Here is a 21,171-nt window from a genome sequence, read left to right as displayed (position 1 = left end):
CAAACATTTAAGTTATAAGCATATGCCAAATTTTTATTAGAGTTTTACTGCAAAGGGAAAATCCTCTAAAAGACCAGTGCAAAAATTTCTGTTGTAAGAAAAGAGTATGATTAGTAATCCAAATTTTTAGACTCCAAACAAAACAAAAAAGGCATCAGGTCAAAAGACTATAGGATTTCTGATTGATGGGCCACTGGGTGGACGAGCATCTAACCTCCCAGATATTCTCAGTCTCATTTAGTTGTGTTAGAACTTTGCTTAAATATTTTGTCTATGATGCTAATTTCTTCCCAGAATGATAATATAAAATACGTAACTCAAAAAGTTCTATCCCAAATCATGCTTAGAAATAATTTTTCCTTTGGCATAGAAAAAGGTCAGCATTTGAATCTGGATTTGAATTTTAGCCAAGTGACTTCTTCAGGTAATTCAACTTCCAAGAGCTTCAAATTGCTTCCCTCTTGAAGGAGATTAATAATTTTAATTTCACCTGGAGTGTTGTGGAAATGATAGGGGTTAATTAAAAATATCTTGCACAAGGTCTGAAATCTTGAAAGTGCTAGCAATAGATGCTAGCTCTCATCTTCCTCCATGGGAATATGACACAACTCATTTTCATTTTTTGTGTGCATTCTCTCTAGGAATAGACAAACATTGTGCTATCAAAAAATAAATTTGAATTGAAATTGTTTACTCTAGAGGCAACTTTACAGTCTTAAATACAAAAGAAGAAAAAGAACAATACAAGTTCTTTGCTAGGTCACAAGCAAAAGATGGAAAGTATTATGACTGAATTATGACAATTTTTATGTAAGTCAAACAATGAAAACATAAATGACAATATCTCCATATTTCCTGCAGAGAAAAATATACAATATTTTTACAATGGAAGCCAAATTTCTCTATGGCTAACAACTAAGAGAATGTTCAAAAAATGGTTATTATAATTAATTGAACTTTTAAAATGAATTAAGCAAAGTTAGACTACTTACAAATTAATACCTGAGTTAATTTGCACAACATCCCTATGAAAACAAATTGACTATTCTTTTTTTTTTTTTTTTTTTTTTTTTTTTTTTTTGTCTTTTTGCCATTTTCTTGGGCCGCTCCTGCGGCATATGGAGGTTCCCAGGCTAGGGGTCTAATCGGAGCTGTGGCCGCCAGCCTACGCCAGAGCCACAGCAACGCAGGATCCGAGCCACGTCTGCAACCTACACCACAGCTCATGGCAACGCCGGATCGTTAACCCACTGAGCAAGGGCAGGGACCGAACCCGCAACCTCATGGTTCCTAGTCGGATTCATTAACCACTGCGCCACGACGGGAACTCCTGACTATTCTTAAGTTTTGAAAAAAAAAGGCTTGTCATTTTTTGGTCATTTGTCCAAGGTCACACATTTAGAAAGGAGTATAGGCAGCTCTCAAACCCAGAATATTTGCACCCCAAGCCATGCTATTCTCCAGCACCACACTGCCATTCCTAGATGGTCTTTTGAGAGTCATTGTAACTTGATCAAGAAGATAAATAGTATTTATTATAAAGTGAAGTTAGTAATTTCTTTTATAGGTTGGTATTCACCTATGGTGCGAAGTACAGTTCTAAGTATCCAATGTTTGTAAGGTGAAAAGGCAAATATTTAACAATGTTTAGGGCTCTGGCACTGGCCGATCAGAATGGATGCAGACTTTAGCCCTGGAGCACTTAACCGGGGGCCACAAGCTGTTCCAGGGGTAAACTCTACATGTATCTCATCTTGATGAAGCTTTCCTTGGGACAGAGGGCCAGCCCATGATGGGAATGAGGCCTTTAGAGGGTTCAGTTATGAATTTGTTTGTTTGTTTATTTGTTTCTGTCATAAAGGAACAACTTGTAAGGCCATATCTCTGAGTATCAGCAACACATCAGTCCTAAATATACTGCTTAAGAAAAATACTTTGGGTGGAATTACCAAATTGCAGAAGTGACTGTTCATTGATTGTGGGATTGTAGGTGATGACTGTTTTATTCTTTACAGTTTAATTCACTCATTCAGCTTTCCTTTATTGAAAGCCTAGTAAATGGCAGGCATTCCTAGACTCTTTCTTATATTTCGGAAGTGAACAAGACAGGGCTCCTCAGTCACTTTGGTTGGTATTGCATTTGTAATCAGAAAATGTTCAATGGAGTTTAGAAAAGAAAGTGTATCAAATAGTTAAATGGTAAGATGAGGGGACATCTTGAGAAAAAATGAATCCCGTACCTTAAAAATATTACTTTATAAAAAATACACGGTAAAAAGCTGACAAGTTGTTTTTGTGAACACATTATTTAAGCAATTCAATTGAGATTATCCATTTTAATTTGAACAAATGCTACTGAAATGTCTATTTAATATACAAACACCAGTACAGTATTGAATAACTGATAGAATTAGCTTACAGGGACACTTTACATCATAATGAAGAGTCTGCCCTGGTCAAGACTATAGTGAGAGTTCTCCTGTATTTTTATGTAGCATGATGGTATTGATGGGTAGCTTTTTATTTCTAAATGAAATTTCCTAGGGGGAAAAAACAATCTCAAGTCTGACTTTAAAAATTGGTGAAGATTTTCAGTGTTTATAGTTCCAGTGCTGGCCTTCCCATGCTCTTAGAACCTAGACATTCGTTGTTTTCTTTCTTACTGTCTTTAGAGAGGGAGGAGGAGGAGAGGGAAATGGGAAGTAAAGTTTGAGAGAGATTCCAGTCCTTAAACAAAGAGGAAATTTAACAAGACAAACAGGTTTTGACTAACCAGTTCTACAACTAACCAGTTGTCCCTGTGTCAACTACAATGCTGCCTAAATATTCAAAATCTGCTGCTTCATGCACATTTACAGACTCTTTATGTTGATTAGTCTACTGGATACTCATACAGTATAATTGCATTTCTGTAAGACATCAACTAGAAAAACAGTGACTTACCCTAGGCAGGGAAATTTAAAATGTTTCGCATTCATGGCCCTTCTATTAATTGTAGAGCCTGTTTAGTGAGGTTTCTATTTCTGCCTCTTGTATAGTGATGTTGCAATACCTTGTGAGGAAGGCACATTATGCTTGCAGATGTCGCTGGAAAGAAAATCTGGGAATGGAGGAATCTTTAGCAGTTCTTGGGTGTTGTCCAAATTGTTGTGGCAGAGCGATTGCTCTGATACATTCTCCTTTCAGCTGGGTCTTCTCTTGAGAAGGCTTTAAATTTTTATCTCTTCTAATGAAAGTAGTACTAGGAATTCTTTTTTAGGCTTCATATTCAGTTTTAACTTCATTTGGATTTGGATTTGACCTCTTGCCCCTGCTTTCCCTCTCACTAGCCCGTCCCCCACCTCAAAGTATAATGAAGTTTTTAAAACTTTTAAAGCAATAATTATCTTTTCAGATAAAATTGAATGTGATTGCACTTTCTCGCTCCTCTCTGTCCCTCTGTGTGTGTGTGTGTGTGTGTGTGTGTGTGTGTGTGTGTATAAAAGAAGGGGGTTCTCTGCTGAGAGATTCTCTTTCTTCCAATGTTAGGGAAATTCCATGGAATTTCACAGAGCATAATTTTAAAACCTCTGGAATAATGCAAAGAACACTTACCCAGGAGTTTGTGTCACCTTCACTGAATTCTGTGATATTCAGAATCAGATCACTGATTCTATTCAGTGATAGAGTTTGGTTTAACAAATGTTTATTGAACATTTTCAATGTGCCAGGTACTAAAAATGCTAAAGAAAAAAGGCCCTCAAGAAACTGACCTAAGTGTGGGAAAAAGCAGGTACAGGAAAAAGTGTAATAAAATGGTGCCGATGCTTTGGCAGATTCCTGGACAAAGTCAATGATACATGTCAACCACCCTGGACCTTGTTTTCTATAACTTTAAAATAACTTGGAACAGACTACAGATGGTGTCTTACCTCTCTTACATGCTTGACCCTATGATTCTGTTTCTCTGTGCCAATGACTTACCACAAAGGAAAGCTGCTGCAAGTGGACATGAGGAAATGGAAGTACAAAGGCTGGATACAGCATATGCAACTTTGAAATTTCTGTAAAGTTGAGAAAAGTCTGTCATTATAGTCAGAGAAGTAGGAGTGGAAAAAATAAGTACAAAGCATAGTTGCTAAGGAGCAGAGTTATGGGGCACCATCTTCACCTTTTCTGAAATCCTCTTCTACCACCACGATGCCTGTGAAACCTGGCTTTTCCCTGGCAACAGAGTGCCCTTCTCCACTGAAGCCCTCTTATCCTCCAGCTTCAGCTCCAACTCAGTTTCACAAGATCAAGGTCATGCTAACAAAAGTTGTTGCTTATTTATTCCAGTAAAAAGAATCACTCTCCATCAGGAGTACATGCTGATAGCAGTTTACACAGATAGGGAGAAGAGGGTAAGGGAAAAAAATATTCCAGCATTATAAATTTAACATACATTTAATTAATTTTAATTATTTCTTAAAATGATGCAAATACATCAATCCAAACAAGAAAGGCAATGATGACAGAATGTGATGTGGTTGGGTAAAGAAATATAATTATAATTATGTTATTATTATTATCATTATTATTTACAGCCACGGTCTTCCTGGAGTTTTGGAAAAGGAGAAGAAGTACACTGACCTATACTTGGGACCTTATTGAATGGGAAGAAGAAGAGGTGAGATGTTAGGAGACCAGGAGATAAGGAAACTGGAGTAACACGATACAGAAAAATCATTTTGCCCTTAGTGTCCAAGTAGGAAGCATCTGAACACCTTTCAGTTTTCCCTTGATGTTTTTTACTAACAAAATTCTATTTTATGCAGATAGTAGAGATCAGAGATGAAATATGTAATTTTCTCAAAGCATTTCTATGATGTTTCATTAGTGGAAAATTGTGCTAATTAAAATACAGTTTCGGGTTTATTTGGAAAACCATTTGTATCTTATTTTTTAAAAGTTGCCTCTTTGCCAAGACTTGATAGAAAAGTAGGCCAAATTCCAGGAACTTTGTGTTAGCTATTAAAGGATTTATTTTTAAATGTATGACTTAGATATTTAGGTAACTTTACTTTTGCTCACAGGAAACACTTCGTCCCCAGTTTGAAGCAAAGTATTACAAGATGGAGAGAGTGAATCCCATCAGTGGAAAACCCGAACCACATCAGCCTTCCTCAGACAAAGTCACTCGTCTTCTTGTTTCTATCTCAGGAATATTCTTCATGGTAAAGTCCAACCATCAGTTTCAGAATGTTGTGGAATTCCAGGTTTAAAAAGAAGTTCTAGGATACCAAATCATTCGGTAGCCCAGAGGATGTAAGAAACTGTATCCTGTTCAAAACCCTTGCTAATGCAGACATAGTATTAAACAAATAAAAAATCACAGCAGGTCATGGAGTAATTACAATGGAAGTTTGTGCATACCCTTAAATAAAACACTCTTTGGGAGAGACAAAGATCATCTAAGGTAACATGGTAATTATATGAGTCTAACTAGAATTAGATATTCCGTTTTAAAACCAAGCATTCATTTGAAACTGGAAATTTGAACAGTATTTCACTCTGAAACAACTGAAATCTTATACTGTTTATTTTGACTCCAATGTCACTTAGTTCCTTAAAGGAAAAGTTTTAATGTATGTATGCTTTCTTGGGAAAGTAAGTTTCTTTAGGTCTTTGGGTCAGTGTATTGGATCTATGGCATTACTTTTGTTTTGTTAACGATCCAAAAAACAGTGGATGTCTTCTCTGGTTCTCCACATTATAGATTTCTTTGGTGATCACTGCAGTGTTCGCAGTTGTGGTATATCGCCTGGTTGTCATGGAACAGTTTGCATCATTCAAGTGGAATTTTATCAAACAACACTGGCAGTTTGCAACCTCAGCTGCTGCAGTCTGTATCAATTTTGTAATCATTATGGCACTGAATCTTGTAAGTATTTAACGGTTTTTCAATAAGTATAAAAGGGATGGGTAGGAGAGAGGTCTGTGTTTCCCTCGTTCTTGGATTGAATTTACAGGAAGCCAAAATAAGACCAAGCGTCATTTCTGGCAAAGACAGTTTAGTTTAATAGAAAATATTTCATCTATGTGCTTTACATGGTAGATTTTTAAAAATTAAAATCAATGATAGTTGTATTGTCTTTTTAGCTCTGTGAGTTTATAATTTTGTTTAGTGATAACTTCCATTCATTGAGTGTCTAGTATGTGCTAGAAATGGTGCTATGCTCTTTTCATTCAAATAAGGGATTGTTTGGATTAGAAAACCATCCCAACAAATTCAACCTCAGAGGAAAATTTATTGGAAAAATACAGAAGAATCTGTTTGAAAACGAAGCCATAAGACATAACTAGGCAGCTACTTCATTTTTATTTCTATGGGTCTACTAACTGTTTTCCTTCTTTCTTTCCTTCCTCCCTTCCTCCCTCTCTCCTTTCCTTCCTTTCTTTCCTCCTTCCTTCCTCCCTTCCTTTCTCCTTCCCTCCTTCCTCCCTCCCTTCCTTCCTTCCTCCCTCCTTCCCTCCCCCCACCTCCTTTCCCTTTCTTTCTTTCTCTTTCTTTCTTTCTTTCTTCCTTCCTTCCGTCCGTCCTTCCTTTCTTTCTTTCTTTCTTTCTTTCTTTCTTTCTTTCTTTCTTTCTTTCTTTCTTTCTTTCTTCCTTTCTTTATTTCTTTCTCTTTCTTTCTTTCTTCCTTCCTTCCTTCCTTCCTTCCTTCTGTCCTTCCATCCTTCCTTCCCCCCTCCCTCCCTTCGTTCTTTCTTTCTTTCTCTCTTTCTTTTCTCCAAGATGTGTTTACAAATCTGCTCTGTTCTATCAGGAAGAGACTATCTGCCTAACTGTGACCTCCCATTCAGAGTCCACTGTGCTGCAGCATTGCTATGCTTTTGTTACCTTCCTTGGCTCTAACATCATGACCACATTGGTCAGCTCTGCAGCTTATTTACCTTAGATTCTCCAGTGTTTCATTGTGCTAATTTCTCAGAGAGAGCATCTCATTGGCTAAATAGTGCTTTTACCAATTGACTGGTGAACCAAATGTCTGTGGCTGAGAGGGCAATATTGTACCTACATGTACCTCTTCAGCAAGGTCCATGGATGGGGTCGTATTTCTCCGAAGACAGGAGGCACTGATTGACACATTTAGAATAATCTTTCCTTTACTTCTTCCAACAATACCACAAGGTCTATAGTCTCTCCATTATGTAAATGAGGAAACTGAAATTCAGAGAGCTTAAATAACTTACCTCAAATCCATGCATATATTAATTTACTGCCGATACATGTACATGATGAGATAAGTTATGTGGAGAGCTGACCAATACACAAATAATGATGTTGATATCATCAACAGGTCATTTGTATTTGGTTCCAAGTGTGGATTGACACTGATGTTACACGGTGTTTTGTCAGGAGGGGACTGGAACCATTTTTTATTTAAGTTTAAAATAATCAAGGAAGTTCTTAAGAGAAAAGTGAATAGTCATTGTAAGAAATGGGTAAATTTTAATGCAAGGACAGTAGTTAATATTTTCTTATATGAGTCTGCTTTCTTCAAATTTAATTTAATTTGTAGAAGAGAATATTATTTGATGTGCTCCAAATAAGCCATACCAGTATTTTCATTTATGCTTTTGACTCATAGATTAAAGTGAACAATGAACATTAAAAAAATACAGCGCTAGGACTGAGAGGTTTGTGTAGTGGCACTTGAAAGGTGGTATAGCTTGCACAATCATGACAGCGAAGAAGGAGCCATTCACAGCATGGACATTGTAGGTTTTTATATTTATTGTTTTTATGTTAAATATTCTGGAAGATAGTGAAAGAAATTGTTTCTGATGAAACCAGTATTATCTGACAGTTTTCCAGTGGACAGAGGTTATCGTGGTTGATCTAATTATCTAAGGAAAAGGAGGCTAAATAGTTATTTCCAGATAGCACTAGCACTAGCAATCAACTAATCTGATCTTAAATTAATTCCATTTCTTATCATTAGGAGGCTGGTTGAATTTTAAATGTTAATATTATTTACGTACATGACATATACGATTATATGAACATACAATTTCACTGGATTGCCATTGGAACACACCTGCATTTTGAAAGTATAAAGAGCAACAATAAAATGTAAATAGTGATTGTATCTCAGGAGTGGGATAATGCTTGATTTCATAGATGTTTTTCCTGTTCATTCAAGCATATATCTCATATGTAGGCTTTGATTTATAATCAGAAAAGAAAAATAATCTTTACTTTTAAAACATTCTATCATGGTATAAAATTTGGAAAAAATCAAAGTTGGAATGTCCTTTATTTTTATATCATGTGTGAGTCACCTGTAAACCCACAGTCACCTGGGTAACAACTTTGAGTCATTTTTAAAATTTTGTCTTTCATCAAGTAAAGAAAAGGCTTATCAGTGACCAAGTAACAGTATAGCATGTTCATGCATGTGCCCCCTCCCTCCCACACACTCTGTTCTTCCTTCTGTTCTCATTTATGCTTTCCCCTTCTCCTGTTTCTCTGAACACTGCCCAGCCTTTTATCAGTTGGTATTGTCAGCTCCTTAAATTAGTATCGTTATAAAAAGCAGTGGACTTAGAACACAGGCAAAGGAGAGATTTGCTTCTTGACCTGTGTAATCCTGACCACCCCACATGATATCTTTGAACTTTAATTTCTCGATCTTTCAAATGAGGATGATAAAGCAAATACATAGGGGTACTGAAAGATGACATCAAATATGCTTCTAGTGATCTGCGTATTATGACTTTTTATCAAATATGTGTATAAAACAGAAGAAAATTGGAAATGTTTAATTCATGCACAAACTATGCTAATTTTCCAGAATCTTACTTATTCCTTTCTATGTTTTAATTTTATTTTCTTCTTTTTAAAGTTCATTTTTAGCACTGAATTCTAAAATTGACATTGTTATTGTAAAAGTTATGACAGTATTTAATATTTTAATTTGTTTAAAATATTAGGTAAAAGTCACTTTTCAACCCCAGATGCCACTCTCTCCCTTCCTACCATAAACTCCTTGTATCCATTGAAGATGATCAATGTCGATGGTTTCATGTCTATTAATACCCACCCCCCATCAATTGTTATTGCCTTCAAAGGTGTACCCTCTGTTCCTGTGTTTATTTGCAATTTGTTCCCCAAACCTACTGATCTTTAAAAGCATCTTGAGTGAATTAATGAGGCCTAATATTTTTGAAGATGGGAAATATTTCACAGACAAAGAAAGTGAAGAAGCCAAATGTGGTTAATTAATTTTTGCTTGGGAAGGCAAGCATGACAGCTCTGGGAACAGAACTTCTAGGTCCAGAGTTCAATCCTTAGTTCTTACCCAGGGGAATAACTATCCTTCCACTTAAGCTGAAGAACTTGTTATGATCAGAACTGCATTTGAATTAAATAGGAAGTTTTACCCTCATTTTTTCTACAAAAGGGTTCTTTCTGTTATCACACTGATATTGCAAAAATTGAAATTTAACTCCAGTTTTATATTGTTCCAGTTTCTTCTCAACCCCCAATCCCTTTGATTCTTCTCCCACTCCAATCCCTTTCCTCAGCTGCCACCTCTCCCTTAGAATCATAATTGACCTTCCTACACATACTCCTCTTTCTCATAGGCTCAGATACAACTTCTAAGTTTATATTTTTGATGAAGCTTAATGTATTCTTTCTTCCAAAGTACTTGCATTTTACAGATAACAAAGACCTCAGCAGACCAGCGAGGAGAGTACTATTTTCATCATTTAAAAAAAAAAAAAAATCTTTTGAGATCCTTAAAATCCCATTAGCTCTACTTAATTAAATACAAGAGCCCAGCTAAGTGCCTAGTGCTATGAAACAAGCCTGCATAGTTCCCTGGAGAAGACAGAGCTGACTTTTCTCTTTCTAAATGTTTATTTCTACTTCTTGATCATTTTGGCATAAAGATTCAGGGATCAGTGGAAGTGAAATAGACCACACAGATTCTCCTCTGCCCTTGCAGCTAATTCAGGGGAAGATTTTTAAATGGATTTAGCATAAAGGAAGTAAGCTATACAACTGACTCAACAAATGTGAAAAGAATGTTTTATTTCTCAGATTCAATCAGTATAAAAAAAATAATGCCCTTCTGAAATTATGTATTCTCTTCCTACTCAGAATGTTAAGGCACTTCACATGTTATTAAACAGTCTTTCTGACTCACCTGAACACACAGGATTCATTTAAGGGCTTAATAAAATGGATTAATACCATTAATATAAAAATATCAGACTCTAAAAAAATTGTACCACCCAGTAGTTCTCTTGTGGCACAGCGGGTTAAGAATCAGGCATTGTCACTGCAGTAGCTTTGGGTAACTGCGGTGGCACCAGTTCCATTACTGGCCCAGGAACTTCTACACCCTGCAGCCATGCCCATTAAAAAAAAAAAATATATATATATATATGCCACCAGAAAGATACGCCTAGAATACCAAATGCTACATATTGTGATTTTCAGACCAACACTAAAGATCCCGATCATACAAATGTACTTTGTTTCTTAATTGACTTTGTGACTTCTTTGCGGCCATATTTCTCAAATGAGGGATTTAGCCTCAGTCAAAATAGTCTATTAATCTAATATGCTTTTCAACTATAAGCCATATGCATGAAATTATGAAATGGGTACATGAAAAAATAGTTTAAAGCAGCCAAGCAATTATTTTAAAGTCAGAACTTTTCATGTTTAATGTTCACAGCCAGAAACCTTAAGTCATTCCTCATGCAACACTTGGACAAATATCAGTAACTATTGCGAATTGTGCTTCCATAACATCTCCCTTTATCCATTCCCTGCTCACCATCCTCACTTCTACTTTCTGAGCTCGGCCACTTGTCACGTCTAGCTTGGACTGTTGCTGCAGGCTTCTAACTGGTTAGCTTCCCTGTCTTCTAAAGGTTAACTTTTCCCATCTCCCTTTCACATGATTGCTACAGGGGTCCTTCTCCGTTAAAAATTTCATCATTTTATTTTGCACTGGAAACTGTATAGCATGTTCCCATTGCCTCTGATATAAATGGCATGGGAGGGAGGGATTTCGTTATCTAAAGCCAGTTTTCCCTTCTCTCCTTGTCCAAGGTTGCCTCTTGCCCCCTCCCCATCACACCCTGCGCTCCAGTCTGCAGGACTGGAGACTGGAGTCCTGCAGTGCTTGCGCCCTGGCATTCTGCTGTTTCACACTCCTGTTTCTTGGTTTACAGTTCTTTCTCTATCCACCTTCTTTTTTTTTTTTTTTTTTTTTTTTTTTTTTTTTTTTTTTTTGTCTCCTTGGAGAATATCTCTTCATCTTTGAAAATTCCAGTTAAGGATCACTTCCTTCAGAAAGCTTTTCCGCAATCTCATGTGTAGAATTTAATAATCTCTGCTTTGTGTTCCTTCTTCTTCCAAGTACTTGGACATTGTCTATTCTGCCTCTTCCTCAGATGGTCTTGATAGAATTAAGCAATCCCTCTTGTGAATACTCTTCCATTACAGTGCTTGGGGCCTGCCTTTTCTCTCACCATTGGGGTATGAACCCGTCATGAGAAGGACTGTAGTTTCCTCATTTTCATATCTTCAGGTCTTTGCCTAATGCCTAAAAGGCATTTAGAATATATTTTTTTGAATGCATTTTAAACATTTTTTCTTCTCCAGATATCCTAAGATTTTGAATATCACATATGGTCAAAATTATTTTTGTTATCGGAATTATATTTTCAGTGTCATTCAAGTATTCTTGTTATTTTCATTCAAACTAATAATTAAAGAATATATGTTCTCTGAATCTTTAAAACAAGTGGATCATGACACACCTAAGTATCCAATCAGGAGAAAAATAAGGGTCAAGATGATAAAAATTTGATGTCAAGTCCATTTTATAGATCATAAAAGCAACTTAAAGATTGTTTCCTGTTCTTTTATTCATCAAATCACCTGAAACACTTTTGAAGAACTACAAATCCTTGAATCCCATTCAATTTCTTTGTGGGACTACAGAATCTGTATTTAAAACAAAACATTTCCATAATATTCTCCAAGTGATTATGATCCAGTAAGTACCCAGAATAGCATTATGAAATCGCTGATTTTATTTATTTTATTTTATTTTACTTTATTTTATTTTATTTTTTTATTTTATCTTGTTAGGGCCGCACCCACGGCATATGGAGGTTCCCAGGCTAGGGGTCTAATCAGAGCTGTTGCCGCCAGCCTGTGCCAGAGCCACAGCAACGCCAGATCCGAGCCACGTCTGCAACCTACACCACAGCTCAGCACAACGCTGGATCCTTAACCCACTCAGCAAGGCCAGGGATCAAACCCACAACCTTATGGTTCCTAGTCGGATTCATTTCTGCTGCGCCACGATGTGAACTCCTGTGAAATCACTGACTTAAGGGATATAAGGTAAATTATATATCCAGCCAATATCAGAAACCACATCTTCCAAAGATAAATTGCAAATAATTTAACAGTTAAAACTTAAACTGTTTTATTATGTTATTATCTTTAACATCTGTTACCAGGAATTAAGCTAAAAAACTACAAAGGCAAAATTTGAAACCAGGAGTTGTTCTTTACAAATTACATCCTATTTTCTTATTTATTTATCTGCTTTTTAGGGCCACCCCGAGGCATATGGAAGTTCCTAGGCCAGGGCTGAACCAGAGCTATAGCTGCCAGCCTTCACCACAGCCACGTGAGAGCCAAGCCACGTCCGTGACCTATACCACAGCTCATGGCAGCATGGATTCTTAACTCACTGAGCAAGGCCAGGCATGGAACCCTCATTCTCATGGATACTAGTAGGGTTCGTTTCCACTGCACCACAATGGGAACTCCCCTGTTTTCATCTTTTTTTTGTTGTTTGTTTTTTTGTTTTTTTGTCTTGTTGCTATTTCTTTGGGCCGCTCCTGTGGCATATGGAGGTTCCTAGGCTAGGGGTCGAATCGGAGCTGTAGCCACTGGCCTACACCAGAGCCACAGCAACTCGGGATCCGAGCCGCCTCTGCAACCTACACCACAGCTCACAGCAACGCCAGATCTTTAACCCACTGAGCAAGAGCAGGGATAGCACCCGCAACCTTATGGTTCCTAGTCGGATTCGTTAACCACTACGCCATGACGGGAAATCCCCCTGTTTTCATCTTTAATTTGCTGGCCCTGAAAATATTATGCTACTGGAGGTACCATAAATAGCACGGTTACCATCATCAGGAAATATTTTCAAAAATATTTTAATAAAATTTTAAATAAAAATAAATTATTGTATTTAAAACAAAAAAAGTTATTTTAAATAAATAAAGGCAGTCATTCAAAAAAATATGTATTCTCACTGGTTGGCAATCAAACCTTTAAGAATAGGCTGCAGTAGCATGACAGCTCTTTGATTTCATGGTTAATGTGTAATTTTTAAGAAAAAATAGAAACATTACAGAAGTACTCTTGTAGTTTGAAATAGCTGGGATTAAGCCAATTTAAACATCTCATCGGAGTTCCCATCGTGACTCAGTGGTTACAAACCCGACTAGTATCCATGAGGATGCGGGTTTGATCCCTGGCCTTGCTCACTGGGTCTGGGATCTGGCGTATCTGTGAGCTGTGGTGTAGGTCGCAGACTTGGCTGGGATCCCAAGTTGCTGTGGTTGTGGCATAGGTCAGTGGCTACAGCTCCAATTTGACCCCTAGCCTGGGAACCTCCGTATGCCTCGGGGTGGCCCTAAAAAGACAAAAAAGACAATAAAATAAAATTTAAAAAGAAAAACATTTCAGCATCATCAATAAAGAGATGAACTCCTGGAGTTCCCTGGTGGCCTAGTGGTTAAGAATCTGGTGTTGTTGCTGCTGTGGTGCAGGTTCCATTCCTGGCCCGGGGGAAACTTCTGCATGCCTTGGGTGCAGCCAGAAAAAAAAAAAAAAAAAAAAAAAAAAAAAAGGAGCCTGAACACACTTGGCTAATGTAAGTATTCTATGCTGGGACTCTGCCACATTGTTAATCCACTTCCATCTCCGGAGTCCACAGCATACATGTTTCTTTCATGGGCCTGTCCCCAAAGATCTCAAAACATACCTAACTTTCCTTACCACCTGATTCCACTGGTAATTATAAAGTAAATAATTTGTTATGGAATACAGTGGATCACACTGTTGGACCACACATCTTAACCTAGAAAGGAAGCAGGGCCTCATGACTCATTTAATAAGAGGATTGGCTTTTTCAAAATGTATTTGTTCAGTTTGTTGGCGTGTCTCTCCATGATTTCTAGAAAGTCAAAAAGGAAGATTCCTTGAAAATTGCAGTCTGTTTTTGATTCTGCCAAAGTCTATTTAGAGCTCCTTTGTACCATGAAGGTGTGAGCCTCTGACTCAGAGTGAAGAGCATTAAGACAAGTGTAGAACGCCTTAATTTGCCCCTTTACAACAACCTTGCCCTTTCTCTGCCTTTGCTGCTTTTATTTTTCCCAGCTGATTTCTGCATAACCCCCCAAAACAAAGCATAAGTGGGGAGATGATGACTTCTTATCTCTGAATGAATTCAGAGTCCTCACCATGACCCACCAGGCCCTGAAAAAGTGATTCCCTTTGAAATCTCTCTGACTCACCTCTTAACTACCTTGCCCTTTTACTGCCCCCACCCCTGTCCCCTCTAACTTTCTTGTCCTTCATGAAACACACCAAGCCTGTGGCAGGCTCAGGTGTCTGCATTTACTATTCCTGTGTCTCCCAGCTCAGCCCCTCGCTGCTGGGCTCCCTCCTACCATGCAGCTCTCTGCTCAAATGCCACCCTACCTGAGAGGCTTGCCTGACTATCGTCCAAGCAGCACTCTCTGCCACCACCACACTGTCCATCAGCCTGTTTCATCTTTCCTCTTAGTACTTTTCATCTCCTGGACAATTATGTTTGTCACTTGTTATATGTTTCTTTGTCACTTGTCTTTGAGCACTGGAATTCAAGTTCCATGAATGTCCAGACTATGGTACACTGTTATTTAGTTCCCTGAATAGCACCCAACCCATTAGAAATTCTTAATAAACACTTTAACCTACTATGTATGACTAAGAGAATATCAGCTTACCGAATGCTCTAGTGAATGGTTTTTTTGGCCATACCTGCAGCATGTGCAAGTTCCTGGGCCAGAGCTTGAGCCCATGCTGCAGCAGCAACCACAGCTGCTGCAGTGACGATACTGGATCCTCAACCCAGTGCACAAGGGAATTCCATGAATGATTTTTAAAAGCATAGGTTCCCCAACATGATGTTTTATATATTTTATTTTTTATGTATGTATTTTACACACACACATATATTGCATACATATATATATATAAAATGATATATATGTGTGAATGTGCAGATACATACATACACTATATATACTACATTATAAAATATAGTGACTAGAGCAATTGACCCTGAAGCCCCTTACTCTCTCTTCCCCCGAATACATATCCATTCTACCAAACACACATACAACTTGCCCTGTCAATGTGATTGCTGAGATGCACTATACAGTTGGCTACATTTAAATTATGGTTTCTTCCTACACTTTGTGGGTGAATTAACAAGTCACCCTGAATGGATTAATTTTAAAACTCATCATCACGATGATGCCAGTTGGCTGTCATTTGGACCTTGGATGATTCAGGCTCCTCAGTATCCCAGAGAGCTTTCCAAGAGATATCTGCAGATATCTTTTGTGATTCATAATGTTCCTCCAAAGGTTATCACAATATTGTAATCCTTTGGGGCATCAGCTGCAGTTATTCCCATCCCAGGCTTGCAGACAGGTCTGTGTGCTAAGTATTAAGACAGAAATCTGAAATAGTTTGTATGACAAGGCATAGCATAGAAAGTACAAGAGAGCCTTGAAACCAAATCTTGACTTTGCTACTTGCTTAGTAGTATTATCTCAGGCTAGGTACTTAACATTCTAAACCTTAGTTTCCTGTTCTGCAAAATGTAACATATCTATCTGATAATGTTGTTGTAAGGACAAACTTAAGTAACAGTGTATTAGAAACCACTGCTTGGCACATAGATACTCTAAACTGAAGTTATTTAAATAAGATTTTCTCTCAATCCCCATGAAGGCACTTAATTTAATGCCCAGGATACACTGGTTACTCCGGTACTATTTGTTGATTGATAAGCCTATCTTACTGTACTCTTTGGGGACCCTTCTGTCATCATCTTACTTGATAATGGGGCATGGAAGAGAACAAAACCAGGATAACTTTGGTGCTGATGAATTCAAGCGAATCTTGTTCTAAAATTTGAAAATGATAAGTTGTGTGCATAGTTAACTGTACTAGGAATAGAATGAGACTATTGTACTCAATATAATCTCTCTTTCTCAAGATAACGCTTTAGATCTTAGGAAAAGGTGGGTTGAATCATGTCTAAAATGAATAATCACAATAGTTCTTTTGAAAAGAGTCAGGGAAGGTATAAGAATTTTAACGTATCCAGATATCTACTTTTTGATTTTGCATTCCAAGAGGCATGGTTTTGGAATTCATAATTAAAGAATAATTTGTGAATTATGAGCTTTTAGAGCCATATTTACATGCACATAAATGTGCCACAATCACATATCACCCTTCTGTTTGTAGTAAATATGTCTCAACTATATTCACTTAGAATATTATGAAATCTGTTTTCTTTCCTTGAGTCTGTATGAGTGGTGGACAGAGTACAATGGTGCAGGAGAAGGTGGCAGAATATGAAAAATATTATTAAAACCTATTATGCGTATGCTTGCAGATCCAACATAATTTGACTTCTGACTCTTGTCTTCAATAACCATCAAACCAATTTTGTTTCTTAGGAATGCAACCTTATCTACTGTCATTCTCATAATTTGGAAAATTCTTTACCAATAATAAAGAAATCATACTGCCACTTAGCCTTCCAGAGTAGTAAAAAGCACATATAATTTGGTGATCAAATTCCAGGTAATCCAATGACTAGTTAAATCAGAGTTAGTTTTTTTTTTTAATGTCTCATTTCTTTGATTTGTAAAATGGAAGTAGAGATAGCTACCAGAAAAGATGTGTTATTGCAGAAATCAAGTGTGTGTGTATATATACACATATTTACAACATATTTTTTTCACATGCATTTCATGTGTATGTGTATATGTAAAGCACTGCATTGTAAGATTTAAACATGCTTCTGCTTAATTAGACATGTAGCCACTTTTTAGAATACATTTTAGATGCTTCTTTGAATAATGTAAATAACAGCCTTTTCTGAAAGAGAATGATGACATTCACTCTTTGTTTTCTCTTATTACAGGCTTATGAAAAAATTGCTTATCTTCTCACTAATTTAGGTAAGTCTGTTTTTCTTCCTTCACTCCTTAGAGTATAACATGGGCATACCAGGCTGTAGTTGCTTTACGCACTTTAACGTTTTTAATGTCAACTTTAGTTATATAATTGTCAATAAAAATGAAAGAAGTGACATAGGGAAGTTGGACTGCATTGCATAACTATAGAGAAGCAATGTATATTGTTAGAAAATCTCCTAACTAGAAATGAGCAAACCTAGGCCTCCCTTCCTGGAATTGCTTTTTTCCCTTACTTTGTCAGTTCTTTGGCTTTTTCCCCCCAGTATTTATTTTTTATCACAGTGTTATATTCCATGTACACACTTTAAAAAGCAACAGAGTATTAAGGGATTTACAATGAATACCAGTCCTTCTCCATTATTATTTTCCATATCCCTGAGGGACTGCTTTAGGCAATTTTAACAATTTCTTTTGTTATTCTCTACCTTATTTCTAAATAGCTTGCTACTACTGGCACTCTTGAATTTTCCAGCTTTGGGAAGTGATTGCTTTCCCAACAGAAAAGTCAAGAACTTAAGTCTTTATTCCCTTTAGTGCCCTGTCCCCACACGTGTCCACATCCATCACCCGTTACACACAAGCTGTTATCTCTCTTCCTTCCAAAGTATGAATAATTAGTGTTCAGATCACATTTCTGTGGAATTGTTTTCGTATCTGAGGCATGTGGTGTGAACTGTGATTGCTTCCTTTATTATACAACCTTTGTATTTTCATAAAGCTAATAATAGCATACGTTTTGCTGAATTGTCTACACATACTTTCCTTAATGTACCCCAAACTTCCTGCCATAACTCTAAGTTCTCTCTAAATACATTAAAAAATACCAAGTATTGCACTCCTTGTGTTTTCTTCTTAGAGTCGTCCTTCCTGAACCCACCATTTTATTCCAGTTTCAGTGGGTTATTCTCAGGGCCTGTGCAAGGCACTGTGGGAATTCCTTTTTACCTTCTTTTTCTCAGTTTCTCTTTTTCTCATTACTTTTTGGATTCTATGCTTCTTCTGTCTTGACAAAATTTCTGATCTTGCTACCTGAAAAGTAAATTTCTCAAAACATTGTATGTCAGGAAACATCTTTTTCTTACTCTCAAACTTAATTTTTGTTCCCCCAGTGTGCAGGTCCAAAATTTGAATGCCAGAGCTGTTTGAGCAGAGATCTTCTATTGTTTGAGAACTCACCAAAGCCCAGGCACAGTGCTAACCTAAACGTTTGTCCTTCATTATTTGGTTTTATTGTCATTACAGTTCGATCACAGTAGAATCCCTAGGTCATAGAAAAGGAAACCAAGATAATTAAGTTAACTAAGTAGAATTTAAACTCTATTAAAATATTACTGTCATAGAAAGTGACAGACTCCACTTTCTATGGTGAAATAACTATATCATTCCAAATACAAGTAACAGCAGAGGGACCATTGTGTAGAGGGAAGAACTAGACCCTAGTAGTTCATGCCCTTCTTGGGAAGATGTGATCACTTGGAAATTCCATGATTATGAGCAAGTTTTCTCCTCTCTCCATTCTTCCTTCTCTCCTTCCTTCTTCTTTTTCCTTTGCTCCTCCTCCTTTCTTTTTTTTTCTTTTTAAGTCTCAGTTTCCTCATTGGTAAAAAGAGATTGATAAAAATGACAACGGTTCCTCCTTCACCATTGTTGTGGTTTGTCTGCCTGACACATGGCAAGTGCTCCCAAAATGGGAACAATCCTTTTCATCATTTTCATTGTTCCTTAAATCTTCCGAGCTATAGTTTCATCCGTTGAATAGTGAATCACTTGAACTAGACTGTCTCAAAGCTTTCTTCTATCTCCAATTCCTTATGTTTATTTGCTTGTAAAGTGTTTTATACTTAAGATGGACACACATCTAAGGAAGTGATTTGGGGGACCATAATTCATACTAGGAAAAAGGATAGTTATTTGTGCTAAGTACCAGAAGTAGCAAAATTTTCACTTGATACGTTATTTTTCCATGTATAACTCATACCATAATGCCTGTAGATTCATAACTGTCAACTAATAATGATGAACTGCCTTAATTTACATTAATAAAATATTAATATTTTGTTTAAAATAATGTAATAGCATGTATATGTATGTATATAAATACATAGACAATATAAATATATTCTGTGTAATTTGGGCTTGCAAATTTATGCATTAAATTAGAAACTAAATTTTACTTTCTAGAGGAGGCCACATACTGTTTTATTTAAAAGATTTTTTAAAAAATTTCTTTCTTGATTTCTTTTTTGTCCAAATATTTTTTTCTTCAAGCACACACACACAATTTGAAGTTTCAATTCTGTCACATTTGGGTTTTTTTAGAGAAGATATGTATAATATTTGATCCAAAGTGAAATTTTTCTTAGTTTAGTTTTACAATTGTTGAGAGTTAAATCAGGATGGTTATCAGTTGTGCCAAATAATAAATAATCTATAATAATGAACTGTGATTTATTTATAATATTAATTATTTATAAAAATAAACCTGGATTCCAGGAAACAAAATTAAGCCAACTGATGAAAAGAGTTTCTATTTTGTCAAACAGAGAACAGTTCAAGAATAAGAGCATCTATATTAAGAAAACAGTAACAATGAAATCAAGTGTCACCATGTTATTATTAGGCAAAGTAAAATTTAGTATATATTTGAGGGGGAAAGGGAGATACTTCATACTGATAAACAATCTACCAGGTCCATATGATAGTCATGATTTCATACACCTTTTCACAAACCTCCTATTTCTGCTTTGGGCTTCAAGTTCCTCTGGACCTGTTTCCTCTTAAGTCAGGGCTCTGCTCATGCATATGTTGTGGCCTATCTTTTCCCTAAGTCAGCTCTCATCTATTTTCTACCTTTCTTGGGTTTTTCAGTTGGATTATAATATATATTAAATGTGCATATATATTTTCTATCACTGAGTGGAAGCAGAGGCTGCAGTACATACTGCCATCTTCATCCAGTGTGTCTCATTATTTCATTTTGTTTTATTTTATTTTGTCTCATTTTGCTTGAAAAGTTAGAAACATAAGATCTGAGAGACAACAGAGTTCTTAAAGTTATCTTGTCTAAATTCCTCATTTCATAGATTATAAAATTGATTGCAACAAATGTGAAGAGACCTTCCCAAGATTACCAGCAAATCAGGTATAGGGTTGAGATAGGAACTAGGTTCTTGTGACTGACATAGCCCTCTTTTCTCTTTACCATTCCATTTCAGTCTGCATACAAAATACTCTTTTTTTCACTGTGTGGACAATTTAGGTCCCTATATTAAGTATACTTAATATGGAGTTCTGGTGGTGGTGCAGCAGAAATGAATCTGACTAGGAACCATGAGGTTGCAGGTTTGATCCCTGGCCTCACTCAGTGGGTTAAGGATCCAGCATGCCATGAGCTGCGGTGTATGTTGCAGACACAGCTTGGATCCTGCCTTACTGTGGCTGTGGCATAGGCCAGCGACTGTAGCTCCAATTCAACCCCTGTCTTGGGAACCTCCATATGCCATGGGTGCGGTCTTAAAATGCAAAAAAGAATATGTATATACTTACTATAAATCTGATCTAATACTTCTGGTTACCTCTAAATGACAAGAGCAGAGAGAATCCTGAAAATATTTATATCATAATAACAAGCATCGTACTTTTGTAGCTGTGTGGGAAATGTCTAAAGATTATCTCAGTGGATTTTTTTCATCAGCTCAGTGGAATAGATATTATCATTCCTATTTTTGCAGATGTCAACACTAGAAGTCAGAGACACTGGGTGCCTCACAGAACTAGTGAATGACTAGAACCAGACTTTGAACATGGGACTTCTGATTCTGTATC

The 21,171-nt window shown here is 36.7% G+C and overlaps 1 protein-coding gene across 5 annotated transcripts in view; it reads left to right on the top strand.

The window, feature by feature from the left end:
- Positions 1-21,171, top strand: part of ANO3 (anoctamin 3) — a 430,234-nt gene that overhangs the window by 379,873 nt on the left and 29,190 nt on the right. For all 5 annotated transcript variants that reach the window (XM_013987284.2, XM_013987285.2, XM_003122910.5 and 2 more), the window contains 4 exons: positions 4,566-4,648; positions 5,055-5,195; positions 5,738-5,902; positions 17,292-17,328. In XM_013987284.2, coding sequence (XP_013842738.1) covers positions 4,566-4,648; positions 5,055-5,195; positions 5,738-5,902; positions 17,292-17,328 — 426 coding nt within the window. The remainder of the gene's footprint in view (positions 1-4,565; positions 4,649-5,054; positions 5,196-5,737; positions 5,903-17,291; positions 17,329-21,171) is intronic.

The sequence above is a fragment of the Sus scrofa genome, chromosome 2, assembly GCF_000003025.6.
Source record: "Sus scrofa isolate TJ Tabasco breed Duroc chromosome 2, Sscrofa11.1, whole genome shotgun sequence".
In the NCBI taxonomy this organism is placed as follows: Eukaryota; Metazoa; Chordata; class Mammalia; order Artiodactyla; family Suidae; genus Sus; species Sus scrofa.
This window is presented reverse-complemented; position numbering and strand designations above follow the sequence as displayed.